Below are 15,969 nucleotides of genomic sequence, written 5' to 3' on the forward strand. Positions count from 1 at the left end.
GCGGGGAGAAGGCGGACTGGATGGGAACACGGGCGCCAGAGCAGCCAGGGTCTGCTTATGAGAACACTGAGCCACAGAGAGAGCGACCTTCTGAGGTCTCGTGGCTGGTGAGGGGCAGACGTGAGATCTGAACTCCAAGCCTCCTGACTTCAGCTCTCAGTGTGCTAACCCTGGGCCCACGCAGAGGAGCCTTCTCTCACACGGGGATATTGTTCTGAAACCAGAATGGAGCAAAAAATCAAGAGTCAGAGGCTTAAAATTCCCCTTGAGAATCTCTTAAATTGCCCGTAGCGTACAGTACTGCAGCATATTTCCCCGAGTCCGACGCAGCAAGCCTCCCCTCCAGTGGAACACCAGAGAAGTGGGTGGCTTGCCTTCAGGGTCCGTGACACACAGAAGAATACGTATCGGTCACCGCTGGCCTCACGCCTGCCTGTGCGTGGCCGGATTTACATAAATACAGTGTTGTCTGACGGGACCGCCCACCCTTGAAACAGCTCTGTAGGAAAGAACTACCTGCACATACCAGTTCTGTAGTCATGCTCAGTGAAAAACGGTCCGTGCATCTCGCCGTGGCCCGGGGGACGCACACCTGGCTGTGTCTACACGGAGCGGCGGGACGGCAGAATGGCCCTGGCTCATCTCCCAGCTGCCTTGGGAGGGGTGCAGGCTGAAGGCCGGTAGGCCTGATTTATAGCAGAGGCCGCCAAGACCCGGAAAGGCTGAGCCAGCGCTTGAGTCTAGGTCCCTGGACCCTCCGGTCGTGGCACAGGGCTAGGGGCAGCTCTGGTATCCCCAGTATCTCACATATCAGACGCTTGAGCACACGCGTGGGCTGTAGGCCAAGTCAAAAGGCAACAGGGACACACTTCAGAAGGCGGCACGTGGGCGGACCAGCGCAGGGCTGCTGCTGTGTCTCCGTCTGCCCCGGGCTTCCTGTGCTTCCTCTGCTGGGGGCCTTGCCGCGCACACCGGCATTTGCTCAAGCACAGGCTATGGCTGGACGTGCCACGGAACAGACATCCCCAGCCCTCAACCAGTGACTGGAAGTCTGAAAGCGTTAGCTGCTGAGTCGTGTCCGACTCTTTGCGACCCCATGGACTGTAGCCCGCCAGACTCCTCTGTCCATGGGATTCTGCAGGTAAGAACACTGGAGTGGGTTGCCATGCCCTCCTCCAGGGGATCGTCCTGACTCAGGGACTGAAGGTAAGGCCTTTTGAGAGCAGTTGCTCCGGGGTGTGCGCTATGCTGACCCCCAGAGGCCTCCAGCGGAGTGGAGCCCCAGCTGCCTGCAGAAGTAGCTGGTTTCGGTGACAGGCTCTTATTGGCTGCCTTCCTTTCCCACGCCCCTCCCAGGGCTTCCTGGGATTACCTCTCACAGGAGAGTCTAGCCCTTGAACCCTTATCTCAGCAGCTGCACCCATTTACAGTGATGAGGCTCAGAGACAGCCTCGGACGCTGATCCCACGTAACACAGTTGGTTTGGTTTTTCCTTCAATTGGGCTTCCCTGGTGGCTCAAGTGGTAAAGAATCTGCCTCCAAAGCAGCAGGTAGACCCAGGTTCAATCCCTGGGTTGGGAAGATTCCCTGGAGAAGGAAATGGCTACCCATTCCAGTATCCTTGGCTGGAGAATTCCATGGACAGAGGAGGCTGGTGGGCTACAGTCCATGGGGTCACAAAGTCAAATGCGACTGAGTGACGAACACATACCTCCCTTGAATTATTGAGGCCAAGAGAAGGTTCTCTGAAAGTGAGCCAAATTCCTGGCATGCTGCTCTTTTGGGTGTGTGCCTCTGTCTATCCCTAGGAACTGTCTGCACATATGGGGTGAGGTCTGGCCCCCCCGCCGTGCTACCAAGGGCAGGGCTGAGCGAGAAACTCCCCGCGTGACCAGAGGGCTGTGGAGCAGGACACAGCGGCCACACGGCCAGGGTCAGAGTTTCCCAAAGGGCCCCTCAGAGCAGGTGTTCCCTGGGGAGAAATGGATGCTGTGTGCAATCACTTTGCCCATTGTTTCGTAACACAAGTTTCTTAACTGCAGGACATCTCAGAGCCTTTAAGGAGTATGGTATGACACTCCAAGAAGGGGACGTTCTGTGTAGACCGATGTGGCCTGGGAATGCTTTTAGACCAGATGGTCTAACGTCCCCTGAGACACCGGTTTAGGAAACAGTGGCTTAGCTGAAAGAGTCCTCCGTTAACCAGGTGACCCTGGGCAAATCATTGTACCTGAGTCACTCACCCAAGATCACTGCTGAGAAGAAGCAGGCTAGAGTTTGAAGACAAGAATGAACAAAAGGAAACGAGAGAAAGAAAAGAGAAAAAAGGACGGAGTGAGGGAGAGTGATGGAACTGCAGTCTCTGAGATGCTGAGATCCACCTGCAAAGGCAGGTTTTCCTGTTTATGCTCAATACAAAAAAAGGAAAAAATGACGAGACCGTCTTTCCCATGTGCACTCCCAGTTCAATTGCTATCAATTACTGTGGCCTCCTGCATTTATTGACGACCAAGTGACTTTTCCGCTGAGCCACTGGCCATTACATGACCTATCTATTATGCTGGTGCATCCGGCTCACATGTCCTCACACAGAGGACTCACACATGACCTCACACAGAGGTTTACAGTTTGGAGGTCTGTGAAGGAGGAGGCCACCTGCAGGGAAGAGATAAGCCTGAAAGGCTGTGGGTGCCCCGAGAAAAGGCGATGTTCCAGAAACAGACTGCTGGGGTTCAAATCACACCTCCGCTGGCCAAAGCCAGGTGATGTTGGGGAAACCCTGTCACCTCTTTGAGCCTCAGTTTCCTCCTCTGTGAAATGGGCATCTACCCCCAGGGTGTTCTTGTGAAGGGTTAGTGCAGTTACAGGTGCAGATCGCTAAGCGCTGGATCTGCGGGATAAATGTCAACCGTTGTAATCATGACCAAACGCTGAGATTTCTGCCCAGGGATATCAGGTCAAGTTCAATTGTTGGGATCCTGGAAAATGGGGCTGTGTTAGAGGCCAGAACTTCAAGGCTCCTCCTGGGTGTTAGGTTTCCTACCTGTTCCTGCTGTCCCTGGGTGCCACGCAGCCCCAGAAACCTGGACAGACCTTAGAGAAGGTCATCTGTCCCTCTGCACAGTGAGTGAGCCCCGTAAGGCCTGGTCAACAAGCCATCAATAAATTGCTGCTGAGTTGTTCAGAATCCACCATCAACCGGAAAGACAATGCTCTGGCGTTGTCTGGAAAGACAATGCTCCGGATGCTCTGGCGTTCAGGACAAAGATGGCTTGCTGGACAAATCAGCAGCGGCAGCATCTGCTTAAACCAAGCAAAATGGGCCACTCTTCTGCAAGACTGCCCAGTACCATGAGTCTGCTGCTGTGCATCAGGAGTTGACAGGAGAAAGGAAGCAAGGGTAGGGCCTCCTGGACTAACTGATCAAGCAGCTGGTAGGGAAAGACTGGCGTGGCATCTTTGGGGTGGTGGGCGGTCACAGGAAGAACCAGAGCCTGGCAGTTTTAGACCGGGCTGCGAGATCTCGAGCAGGACATCGGAGCCTCAGTTTCCACATCCGTACAGTGGGGTGGCTCCTCTCCCAGTGGGTCACTATAAATATGAAACAAGACACTGGATGTGACGCTGCCTGGGAGTGTCCCCAGGGCAGCTGATCCGAGCTGAGAAGCAGTCATCAGGGAGACCTCGGTGGAAGGCATCACTCATCACCTGGGGGAACTGCAGGAGCAATGGCTTGAGGGATGGGACCAGTAGCCAGTGAGTGGCTGACCAGTAGCCTGAGGCCACACAGTTTAAGCCAGGATTAAACCTGGCCCTGGCTGGCCCTCAGTCCAATGCTCTTTCTACATTCTGGGGTCCCTCAGCAAGGCAGGCTGAGCAGGGGTCCCTCAACCTATCACACTGTCTCCTTTGAAGCTGGGGTCCAAGGGAAGCCCAGAAAATCAGTGGGTGTTTTCAGAGTACTCAGCACATGCCTGATGCTGCGCTAAGTGCTTAATCTCATCAGGGCAAGAACCACATGAAAAGGTGTGATTACTAATCCCTTGTGTATTGATGACACCACGGACCACGCAGCAAAACACAGCATGAAGGACAGGGGGGAGCGTCAAAGACAGAACTCCTTGGTCCCAAATTGGGCTCCTCCCCTTTCCAAGTTAGGACCTTCGATAACTTCCTTTGCCTTTCTGAGCCTCCACTGACTCACCCATAAAAAGGGTGTAATTCTCCATATCGGGTTCAGTTCAGTCGTGTCTGACTCTTTGCAACCCCAGAGACCGCAGCACGCTAGGCTTCCCTGTCCATCACCAGCTCCCAGAACTTGCTCAAACTCATGTCCATTGAGTTGGTGATGCCATCCAACCATCTTATCCTCTGTCGTCCCCTTCTCCTCCTGCCTTCAATCATTCCCAGCATCAGGGTCTTTCTAGTGAGTCGGTTCTTCGCATCAGGTGGCCAAAGTACTGGAGCTTCAGCTTGTCACCATATTGGGTTACAAGGATTAAATGGAATAACCACGAAAAGCACTTAAGTCCTGCCTGGCAGAGAGCGGACTCAGCAAATAGTGACAGGTAATAATTCCATCATCATCATCATCATTGCTGTCACCAGCACTCCTATGCTCTGACTCTGAAGGGTGAGACATGCTTTTATGATGGGAGTCCTCACTGAGCCATAGCTCGCTGGAGTCTCTGATGAGCAAGGCTAAAAGAGATCCCAGAGAGTGTCTACACACCCTCATTGGGCAAGTCCTTTCCCCTCTCTGAGCCTCAGTTTCCTCATCTGTAAAGTGGGGTAACGGTGCCTACTCCATGGGATCATTGAGACGAACAAAGCTTTTAGCATAGGACCTGCCCTGTGTAAGCACCGGATAAAGGTCAGCTGCTATCATTACTTATTGGAAACAGAGGGCATAAAGAGCGGACGGGCTTTCGCAGGGCAAAGCTGAAGCTGGTCCCTCAGGGGTTCCAGCTGCCTCACACCTCCCTCCTGGGAGCAGCCTGGGGCTGGCGGCAGGAATGCCTTCTAGCATCAGCCACTTCAGGGGTTTGTGGCTTTTTAAAATATAATTGTTTACATCCCACAGCAGCCATCCCAGCTTAATGAATGAATTCAATATGCTCAGAAAACGCAGAATAAATCCTTGCCTGTGGCCCAGAATAGGCCGGGCTGCGGCAGCTGTCGGGCAAGGAGCCAAGCCACCAGCTGGGGCCTGTGGCAGAGGACGGGTGGGGGCAGGACAGGGCCCAGGGGGTACCGGCCTCGGGGGTGCAGGGCTGTGCTGGGGCCGTGTGGTAAACGTCTCTCGATCCCAGAGCACCAGTGCCGGGGTCTGAGGCTGGCGCCTGGCTGATGGGGACACGGAAGCCCCAGGCCTTGCTCAAGGGGCCACCACACCTTTGCTCACAAGGGCTCTTCTGTCTGACTCATCCTCCCTGACTCCCTCTCAGTTTGGGAGATTTGGTTCAGGGTCCCAGGTCCTAGGACCCCTTGGGGGGGCGGACCCTGATGAACTTTGGATGTCTCCTGTCTAGAACTTTCTCCTGGCATCTCCAATGCGCCTGTCTGGGTCTCCCTCCTTGGATCAGAGGGAAATTGTGTCCTGGAAAGTGAGGATGGTGGTGCCGAGCTGTCCAAGGCACAGAGAAGACAGGACAGGAGGGGAGGATGGAGCAGTGCAGAGAGAGGAAGGGGAGAAGTGGAGGGGGGAGGGGGAGCGTGGGGGAGGGGGAGCGTGGGGGAGGGGGAGCGTGGGGGAGGAGGGGAAGGATGGGGGAAGGGGAGCAACACGAACTCAGCAACGGTCCAGGTGTCCAGGGGCCCAGACTCTTGCCCGACGTCCCCCATGGGCATGTGAGGGTGCAGTGAGCCGACCCGTGTGAACAAACACCCAGGGAGGGGAATTGTGCCATGTTCATGGAAACGTCCAACCTCAGACACACCCCTCTGGTCCCACAGGCCCAGGAAACCATGCCCCCAGAACGTTCACCCCCGCACTGCCTCTACAGACAACGATGCCCACACGGTGCTGTTTACAATCCCCCGAAGCAGGAAACTGCCCGAAGGTTAATCAGCTGGAGAAATGCGATGGAAACAGAGACCCCTCCCTGGGAAAGCCCCGCAGTCGGCGGAGAGAAGGTGGGCACCGCGGCATCCCGCGAGCAGCGGGGTCTACCCTGCACCAGACAGGGAGAAGCAGAGCGTGTGAAACAGAGCCACTGTGAGCCTGCTTCTGAACCGGTAGCGGCGCCCCACCCGCCCACCTGGGCGACCGTCAACAGGCACAGCGCACGCTCCGTCTCAAGGGCCTGAGGAGGCGGCCTGCAGCTGGGGCCACACAGGACCCCACAGGTCCCCACGACGGGGCCACGCGCTGGTTTTCAGAGGGACTGCAGCCCTGGCCACGGCCACGGTCGCGGGGAGGAGTCAGCGACAGCCTGTTACTGTTCCAACTACTGATGAGTCTGTGACGACTTTGAATCAGAATTTTGAGGAAAAAAGCCAGCCTGCTGGGGCAGTGGAACCAGCCTGGAGCACACGGTCATGGTGGGCACATGACAGAAGACATCTGTCAAAACCCAGAGAAGGTACACCAAGCTGAGCCTCGAGGTAAACCAGGAGCTTCAGTTAATAACTGTGTGTTAGTCCTGGCTTGTCAGCTGCACCAAACATCACCTTTACACCTTAGGAGTGGCTGCATTCCGGGGCAGGAGGACCGAGGGAATGGGGAGCGACCTGCTTCCCACGTTCTGTGTTCACTTGTGCTGCTTCCATTTTTCACAGGAAGACAACTTTATGGTGTTGTCTGTGCAGTTGTTTAAAAACAATAAAAAAGGGTTAAAAGTCTGCTCCAAGTGCTTGAATATACACTGCTTCAAACTGACAGCATCGCTATTACTACTCCCCTTGGCCTTCTGGGGTCTTGCCTGGGCTTGAGAAGCATCAGGCCACCTCCTCCTATCCGTGGACAGACTGCCCTGGCTGCTGGATGTCGGGGCCCCTGGTAGAAGGCGGGGGGCTGGACCCTTGTCATTGCTGCCATCGTCTCTCCTTCCTGCAGGCCCCTCGGGGCTCCCCAAGTTACAGTCCCGTCTCTTTGGGGTCTGACAGCCTTATGAGGGCAGGCAGGAGTGGTGGCCAATCGGCAGCCTCCCTCCATCATCCCGTTACGGGGCCCGTCCTTGGGTTATACACGGGCCCGAGTGCGTCGTATGTCAGGCAGTGGGGTCAGTGACAAGGAGACTGGTAAATTCAGTGAGTGACAGATAAGTTAAACCTCCCATCAGCCTTCAGAGCCAAAGGAAAGCAGGCAACTCAGCCATCAGGGCAGACACCACTCGTCCTGGTTATTATAGTCTAGATTCTGAACACTGCTGTCATTTTACCAAGTCACGAGGGACAGCGGACAGAGTGACAGAGTCTCAGACTTGCCAGGGCGGGTGTGTGTCGCCTCTTACAGCTATGGGGCCACATGGATTGGAGAGGATTGAAGACCAGCCCAAGCCAGCTTGGCGGACTCAGACTTTGAGGGGAAACACTGCAACAGCGGACAGATTTTCCATTAATAATAACAGGAATGATAACAAGAATCATTGAGCTATACATATTCAAACTGAGTACTGTAGTCCTCCCAAGGACACGGGGAGGCGACACAATTATTATCCCCAATCTTCAGATGAGGACACTGAGCCTCAGAGGTCAAGATGGTCACAGACGGCGAAGTAAGACACACACAGGTCCACCGGCCCCGAGCCCACGCCGGGAGCCTCGATTCATAGCTCCTCTGTCTCGGTTTCCCGTAGAGGATGACCTTGCAGATGAAGGGAGACTGCAGGCTGGGGACGGACCTGAGAAGCTGCTCTGAGCGGTGAGGCGGAGGTCCCGGGACGGGCCATGGCAGGTCCGGGCACCGGGAAGGCACCCGAGGACTGGGCCGGGTGGGCGGCCTTACAGAGGGGAGGGACACTGGCTGCAGAGGCAGACAGGTGCTGATTCTAACCGTGATATGATTCTTTGACCCTGGCGGTCTCACACAGCCTCTGTGAGCCTCAGCAGCCTGCACTGCCAGGTGGGAATTCCCTCCCTACCTGCCAGGCTTGCTGGCCCCTGAAGCTGTGACACCGAGCGTGGCGGTAGTGACCCTGTGTGACCGACTGAGAAGAGGGGAAGTAGCTTTCATGATGCTCTCTGGAAGCTTCTGTGGAGCCGCCAGGCCACGAGGAGGCCCAAAGAGGCCCCTGGGAGAGCCCTGAGTTCCGAGCAGCAGAGAGAGAGAGGCGCCTGGCCTCCCGGCCACTCCGCCCCGACTGTTTCCACGTCACCATCTCTGACCGCAGCCCAGCCAAGCTCTCCTACACTGCAGAGCCCTAGGAGCTTGGGGAGACAGTAAGATGAGGCTTGAAGCCAAGGGGCTTGCGCCTGATTTTTTTCTGCAGCACGGTCGCCGGCCCAGTCACAGAGCTGGCACATGCTAGAACCCTCACGTCCCCGAGCCCCAGTCTGCGTCACTCCTGACCACTCTGACCACTACCCCCACACTGTCCTTGGCCCCCAGAACCTTCTTCGAAGCTGTGGCAAAAGCACTGGACTGAGAGTCTGGAACTGGACTCTGGCTCGGAAGCTGCTGTGACCAGCACTGAGGGCTCACCGTGTGCCCTAAATCGAGGAGCGGCACCCCCGGAGGCGTGCGTTCTCCACCCGGTAAATGGGCCTCAGGACCACCCCCCGTCCCACTCTGGCCCGCCCCAGGGGCAGGCAGGCAATGCCGCAGTGGAGACCACTGATAACAAAGCACTCTGCAAAGAGAAGCGCGGCGGCTTGTGGCACATCCCATGTGCCAGGTGGGATGCAGTCTTGTGACCGGTCACGTAGAAGGTGGGCCGGGTTTTACCACTTTGCAGGTACAGGTTAAATCACACAGGCTGGGTCGCCCCCTGCGGGGCCCAGGTGTCCCTCCTTCCCACCCGCCTCCTTGTCAAGTGGACTCCAGAGAACATCGGTTCGCTGCCATTCCACACACACACGGGGGCTGGCTGATTGTTCCATGGGCCCCGCTTTGCCAAAGGAAAGAAACCTGAGGTTGGATAAATGGTTCCCTGGTGGTTCCTGAGGGATGGCCCAGGCCGTGAGTCTTGGTGAACAGCAAACCGTCCCTGTGCCAAATCACCCGGGGTTTTCCGCCTGCCACGCCGAGACGGCCTCCAGGGCCCCTCCCGCTGCCCTCCCAAGGGCTCCATCAGGGACCGTGAGCCTGGGAGACAGAGAGGAGGAGGCAGCAGCGCAGAAAGACGGAGGGATGCGGCCTCTTGACAACTGACCGGCTGAGCCGGGGGCCACCTGGCCTGTCCGCGGGCGTAGGCCCGGAGCCCCAGCATTTCTAGCACCTCAGCCGTGGGTGAGACCCTAAACAGCTTTCTGCCACCCTCTCTCCCTCTTAAGGAGGAGGTACAGGTGAGCCCTGGAACTTGGCCAAGGTCAACACAGCAAAATAGAGGCCAAGCTGAGATCTGAGCCCAGGAGCAGCTGGCTTCAAGCTGCCTGGGTCCCAGCCCTGCCACATTCTGGGGAGAGACGTTCTCTCTGACACTGCCCAGGGCACTGCTGGTGACAGGGTGACCCAGAGCCCCGCAGCAGCCAGTCTCCTGAGGTCAAGAACACCACGTCATAGGGGCTGAAGGGGCTGAGGAGGCTGCAGGGGAGGGCAGCAGTGGCAGCACCCTGCAGGCACTCAGGGGTCAGTGGAGGCTTAAAGGGACTCCCCCAAACGAGGAGGGTCAGAGGAGCCCCCAGGAGTGTGCTGGGACTGGCTCCCTGGGGAGAATCCAAATGGGGCAGGAGCCGCGAGTGTGCAAGGACCACGTGGCGACCTGAGGGCCTGGGCCCCCGGGGAGGGGACCAACCCACCAGCACGTGCTCAGGAGCCCCTCATGGGGCCACCAGGCCTGGCAGCTGCTGCACAGGGCTTGCGGCTGGCACCTGTCATAAACGTGCCCTTGGTCTTTGCGCTTCCGGGCACACCGCTCGTAAAACCCTTGGAATCTCTGAGATGGTGAGGGTGTCTTCTGTCTGCTAAGAAGACGACCAGTGGCTGGGGGACACTAGACGGTGTCAGGACAGGGGCTGATCACCTGAAAGACCCAGGCATGACTAGAAACTGGGAACTTTCAGTTCCATTCCCTCCAGGGAGGGGAGAGAAGAGGCTGGAGATGGAATGAATCCCCAAGGGTCAATGATTTAATCAATCACACCCATGTAATGAAACCTCCAGAAAACCCCCGATGAGGGGGCTCAGAGAGCTTCCAGGGCACTGGGAGGCCCACACACCAGTGAGGATGGAAGCCCCTTCTTCTGCCGCCCGCCCCCTGCATCTCTTTCACATGGGTGTTCCTGAGCTGTGTACTTTATAGCAGATGCTGGTAAGTAAAGCGCCCTCTTAACCTCTGCGAGCCGTTCCAGCAAGTTATCAACCCGAGGAGGGGTCTGTGACCCGTGTCTGAAGTGGTACAGTCTTGTGGGACTGAGCCCTTGACATACACAAACTCTAGGTAGTGTCAGGAGTGGATTAAGTTGTAGGACACCCAGCTGGTGTCCAGAGAATCAGAGGATTGCCTGCTGTGAGAAAGAGCCCACCTCTCTGGTGTCAGAATTGTCATGAGTGAAAACAGCTCTGGGTGCCCCAGAGAAGACCTGGGAGCCTGAGAGGACAGAGGTCACGGCACACAGGGACAGAGAGACAGAGGATGTGGTCCCAGAGGCTGGGCTCAGCACCTGGACAGACTGGGTCCAAACCCCAGCTCTGGCTTTCGCTGCGTGCCCCAGGGGATGAGGATGAGCCTCTCTGGCAGGCCTCGGTCTCCTCATCTATAAGATGGGTACCTTACAGTTCTCGCTCCTCCCAGGCTGCTCCACGGTTGTGCAGTGACGCCGCATCTATAAGCACGCGGCCTGGGAAAACAGGTCAGTTCTCCAGCAAGGAATGACCCAATCAATGAGGTCTAGGGCAGGGGAGTGGTCGTGGCAGGGAGGCCTCATTCTGGAATATACCAGCTGTCGGACGCCAGGTGAACTACAGTCCTCCTCTTACAGAGCTCCTCACTGTGAGCCAAGGCCTGTGCTCTCAACGCTGGCACCGACTCATTTAATCCTCATGACAAGCCTGCAAAGTGGTTGCCATAACTACCCCATTTTGCTGGGGAGGAAACTGAGGTTCAGAGAAACCAAGCCAGGAGGCTGACTCTTTCCCACTGCACTATCTTTCCTTACCAGGCTATTACATGAATCAAATCATATCAAAAGTCACAAGAGGTACAGGCACTTCTGAAAGCATCAGACGCTAAACCAATATTAGCGGTAGTTGTCATTACTACCATCACAGTTCAAAAATCCCGAGTCCAGTTATAAGTCCTGAAATCTCCCCACAGGGACAGATATGGTTTTTAAAAACAGAATTAGGACTTTCAAAACAAGTTAAGGAAGTCAGGCGTGCTGGGAGGAGAGCATCGTTTTAATGGGGGGAGAAAAAATCTGATTAATGGAAATGATTCTTAATATATTTCAAAATGATCTGTTATGACACAAAGTCAAGACATTTATATACGACTTTGAAATTCTTAATAGCTGATTTCAGAGCAACCTATTATGAAATCTTCCAAAGCAGAATATATTGTAAGTAAATCACCGGGCAGGCCTCCCAGGCAGAATGACAGCAGCTCCTCTTAAAATAATTTATAAGGTGGGGTGGGGAAGGCAGGCAGGAGTTATTGCCATAATCATGTATTAATAAAATATTTATAAGTGACTTTCTCTTTTACTGTTACAGGTATGAGTCCCGAGCCCACATCAGAGGGGTTGCCCTGTGAGCCCCAGAGAGATAAGAGTCAGGCATCAAACTTCTCTGGTGGCAGCTTAATAGACCTGGGGCTCCCTCAGCCTCTGTCCTGTGGCATCAGAGTTAGAGTGGGTTCCAGTGTGACTTCAGGGAACCCTGTCTTGCCCTCTCCCTAGGCTTTGCTGAGTGCTGGGAGGGAGGGAGCCAGCCTGTCTGAGCTGAGTGCAGCTGAGAGGCCAGTGGCTGTGACATCCTGGAGAGTCAGCTAACCCAGGCTCAACAGCACAATCTGCTGAAGGACTGCCCTGAGCCGGAGTCATGGACGACCTGTCCGCCACTCCCGGCACCTCACTCCATCTCTACCACCCCATACACGTCCCTGGCCTGTCACTGCAGGCACCTACCTATCTGCACCCCTCTGCTTTCCTGGCTGCAGGAACATGCTCAGCTCAGGCATGGGGCAGGCTGGAAGGGCAGGGGTAACACGCCCCAGGAGCAACCTTCAAGCTGGCAGAAGCAGGTGGTGGTGGATCAACATCCCGGCTCCCTCACCCCTCAGGTAATACACAATGAGGAGACATGCTCTTCAGAATTTCCCAGAGGTCCCCAGAGAGCCTGGCCCTTCACTTCCCAGAGCTAATCCACTTGGCTTTTTACTTTTATTTATTTATAAAAAGGTTTTAAATGTTTATTTAGTTGCTCTGACTCCTAGTTATGGCATGAGGGATCTTCGATCTTCATTGTAGCATACAGGGTCTTTAGTTGCAGCATTTGGGGTCTTTAGTAGAGGCATGATGGGTCTTTTAGTCAAGAAATACAGGATTTAGTTCACTGAGTAGGGACCGAACCCAGACACCCTGCCTTAGGAGCTCCGAATCTTAGCCACTGGACCACCAGGGAAGTCCCTAATTCACACCTTAATGCCCCAGCATCATCCACTTTTCCCTCCCTCGCTCCCCTCTTGGTTCTTCCTGATATCCCCTCCCCCAGAAGCTACACACACCCAAATCTTCGTCTCAGGGTCTGCCTCAGGGGAGCCCAGTTTAATACAGCTTTCTCTTCCTTATTCCATTCAATCCTCACACCAACCCCAGTCTTGGCCCATTGAAAGAGAAGCCTCTGAAGCTTGGAGAAGTTTGCTTTTTAACTCACATCTGCCTCACTCAAGAGCCCATACCCTGGGGTTTACTGCACCTGGACCTTTGGAGCCTCAGTCTTCCGTTGTGTAAAACAGGTCTGTTTCCTTCCACACCCCCGTCAACCTACAGATGCCTGTTCCCCAACTCTAAATCTTCAACAGCTCTCTGGTCTGAACTGTGCAGTGGTGTCCCCAGTCCCAGTCTGTTTATAAAGCTGTCTGATTTACAAACAATCAGGACACAGAGCATACCCCATGGCTGATTTTTGGAAAAGGCAAGTGGCATTTGTTTTTTCTGTTTGTATAGTCAGGCATGCCTGCCCTTGGCCTGGACCAACTGTGGAATTGCCACCTTACCTATTTCTGACTCAGCATGACTTCTAGAAATGTCCAAAATCAAATCAGCGCACCAGTACATGCGGCTCAAGAGTATGAAAATCAAAAGGACAGGCCACAGGGCCCAGGGGGATGGCGGTGGAGGAACCACGTGCTGCCATGTTCCAAAGAAGTCTGCTGCCTCCCAGAGGAAGGGCCCGGAACGCCCGCCAGTGTCAGCACACAGCTCCAGACAGGTGCCGTGCGTGCCTGTGTCCACTCCACAAGTCAACCCCAACTGTATGTTCTGGGCCCAAAGGAAGCCACTCTCTAGCGGAAAGAGCTAGACAAGGACACGGTCATGACACAGGGCACCATCAACCCCATGAAGGCAGGAGCCGTGCGGCTCTGGACACTGACCCTCTCCTTGGGACCTTTCACAGGGACGAGGGAGGTGGCAGAGGAGCCCTGAAAGCCAAGCCAAGGGATTTTACAAGATGGAGCAGACACGGGAGGGCCTCGGGAGGATTCTAAGCAGGGAACGGCACCACAGGTCTGTGTTCTAGAAAGGAGCCCAGTGGTCACAAGGGAGGAGGGAAGGCATCAGCAATGAGGCTACTGCAATAACCCAGGAAAAAAAAAAGACTAGCAAACTCTTAGTCTAAGGTGATAATAGCAAGAATAGAGAAGTCAGGACAGAAATGCTGTCACGGGAGTATCTACAGGGAAAGGGGAATGACTAGAGGGGCAGGGACAGTCAGAACCCCTTGGGGAGACCAACGTGAAGGAGGACAGTCAGCACACAGACAGTTCAGGATGGGAGCAAGTCTGGGAGGAGGAGGACAGCCGGGTCGGCTCAGCACACACAGCAGGAGCCTCTCCAAGATGTCTAGACAGAAACACATCACCTTCAGTGCAGGGACCCAGCCTTCTCTCACCTGTTCCAGGGCGTCTCTTCCCAGCACAGTGGCTACTAGCTACATGCGGCTATGTAAATGTATGTTAATTAGAATTTAATACAATGGAAACATTCCTCAGTTGCAGCAGCTACATGTCAAATGCTCAATGGCCACAAGCAGCGAGCAGCCATCTTACTGGACAGAGGAGCTCCCAGGCATCGCAGAGGTCCCACTGGACAGTGCTGGGCTATGAGACTTGCTTGAAAAATCAGCTCCGCTTCCCTCCCAGCATGCCTGCTTCTGTAGCTGAGCAGAGAGCAGCCCCAGAGACACAGAAGACAACACACTGGCACCGTCCATGTGACACTCTCACGGACAGAAGGGCCTTGTCAGGCACCCGTCAGTGGAGACAGCCGGCAGTCCAGGTGAGCTCGGCTGGGAAGCACGTACCTTTGCAGGCCCCCGCCGCGCCCAGGTGGTAGATGGCTGCCAGCACCCGCCAAATGGCCCTCTGCTCGCTGTCTGAAATGCCCAGCGTCTCCATGGCACCCTGGAGCTGGGCAAAGGCGGCCGCTGCCCTCTGCTTGTCTTCAGGCTGAGAACAAGGGGAGAGAGGGAGACAAACAGACTGTCACGGTGGACGAAACGCAAGCTTGCAGCGGGAAGCGGGGCTCGGTCTCAGGGGAATGTGTGGACATTTTATGACCACAGTAAATTACCCGCGATTAAGCTGGGGAGTACCGACACACGGAACTCAGACTGCTGGGAAAGTTATAACAATCATTTCTGTCTGACTTCAGACAGCATGTGATTTTTATTCATTCGTGTGTTCACTCAATAAGATTTATTGAGGCTCTGCACTGTGCTGGACTCTGGGGAGGCAGAGATGAGCGAAACCCAGAACTTGACTTTGAGGACCTTTCAAGGTAGAAGTGGAAAGAGATGTAAAAACAACTAAGTGTGAGACAGGCTAAGCAGGGGACTATGGGATCTCAGAGGAGGGCCAGGCTGATTTATCCTGCCCAAGAGAGTCAAAGAGGATGTCACAGAAGATGAGACAAAATTGTGAATGAAATCTGAATGGCAAATAGGCAGAGCTGCCCAATTTGACAGAACAGAGGCCGGGTGGGTGGGGGGCCAAGGAGAACAAAAGAGGTCTCTGGAGAGAACTGGTGGTCATCTGAACATGGCCAGGGAAGCAGGGATTTCTGGAGTGGGGCAGACAGAGGAGGGGTGAAGACACACATGAGAAGCTGGCTGGTGCCAACAGGGAAGGCCTCAAACCCCATGTTAAAGGGCACAGGCTTAAAACTCCTACCACAACAGACAAAAATATACCCATGTTTCCATTCCTGGACCTGAGGCAGACATCACTAATCAATGAAGACCCCACAGGGAGTCCAGACTCTCTTCAGGACACTCCCTCTTGTAGCCCCCACTAACTGACCTGCCTCAGCAACTGAGATAGATCCTGTCTGCCATCCGCAGGGCAAGCGGTGGGCAACCACCAGAGATTTTTCAGCAGGAGAGGAGAGAAAATGGTATGATCATATGTTTATGGGTTGCAGGGTATCGCTTTTTCTTTCCCAGATTTACGATCCCAATTATGTCTGATTGAATATTAAAATCAGTCTGAAACTCCTGCACACACACACAGCATCTGGCCAAGAAGACTCAACTCCTGAAGCCTGCTGGGAGGACAGGAAGTGAGCTGATGACGAGAATTCTTCTGTTGATAATCCTCCAGCAGATAATGAGGAACTGAATTGCACCTGGCCTGCTCACAGAGCTTG

The 15,969-nt window shown here is 54.9% G+C and overlaps 1 protein-coding gene across 1 annotated transcript in view; it reads right to left on the bottom strand.

The window, feature by feature from the left end:
* MYO18B (myosin XVIIIB) overlaps window positions 1-15,969 on the bottom strand; it is a 222,590-nt gene that overhangs the window by 166,816 nt on the left and 39,805 nt on the right. The window contains exon 11 of the mRNA XM_061140689.1: window positions 14,627-14,771. Within this exon, the coding sequence (XP_060996672.1) occupies window positions 14,627-14,771 (145 nt within the window). The remainder of the gene's footprint in view (window positions 1-14,626; window positions 14,772-15,969) is intronic.

This window comes from Dama dama, chromosome 5, assembly GCF_033118175.1.
Source record: "Dama dama isolate Ldn47 chromosome 5, ASM3311817v1, whole genome shotgun sequence".
NCBI lineage: Eukaryota > Metazoa > Chordata > Mammalia > Artiodactyla > Cervidae > Dama > Dama dama.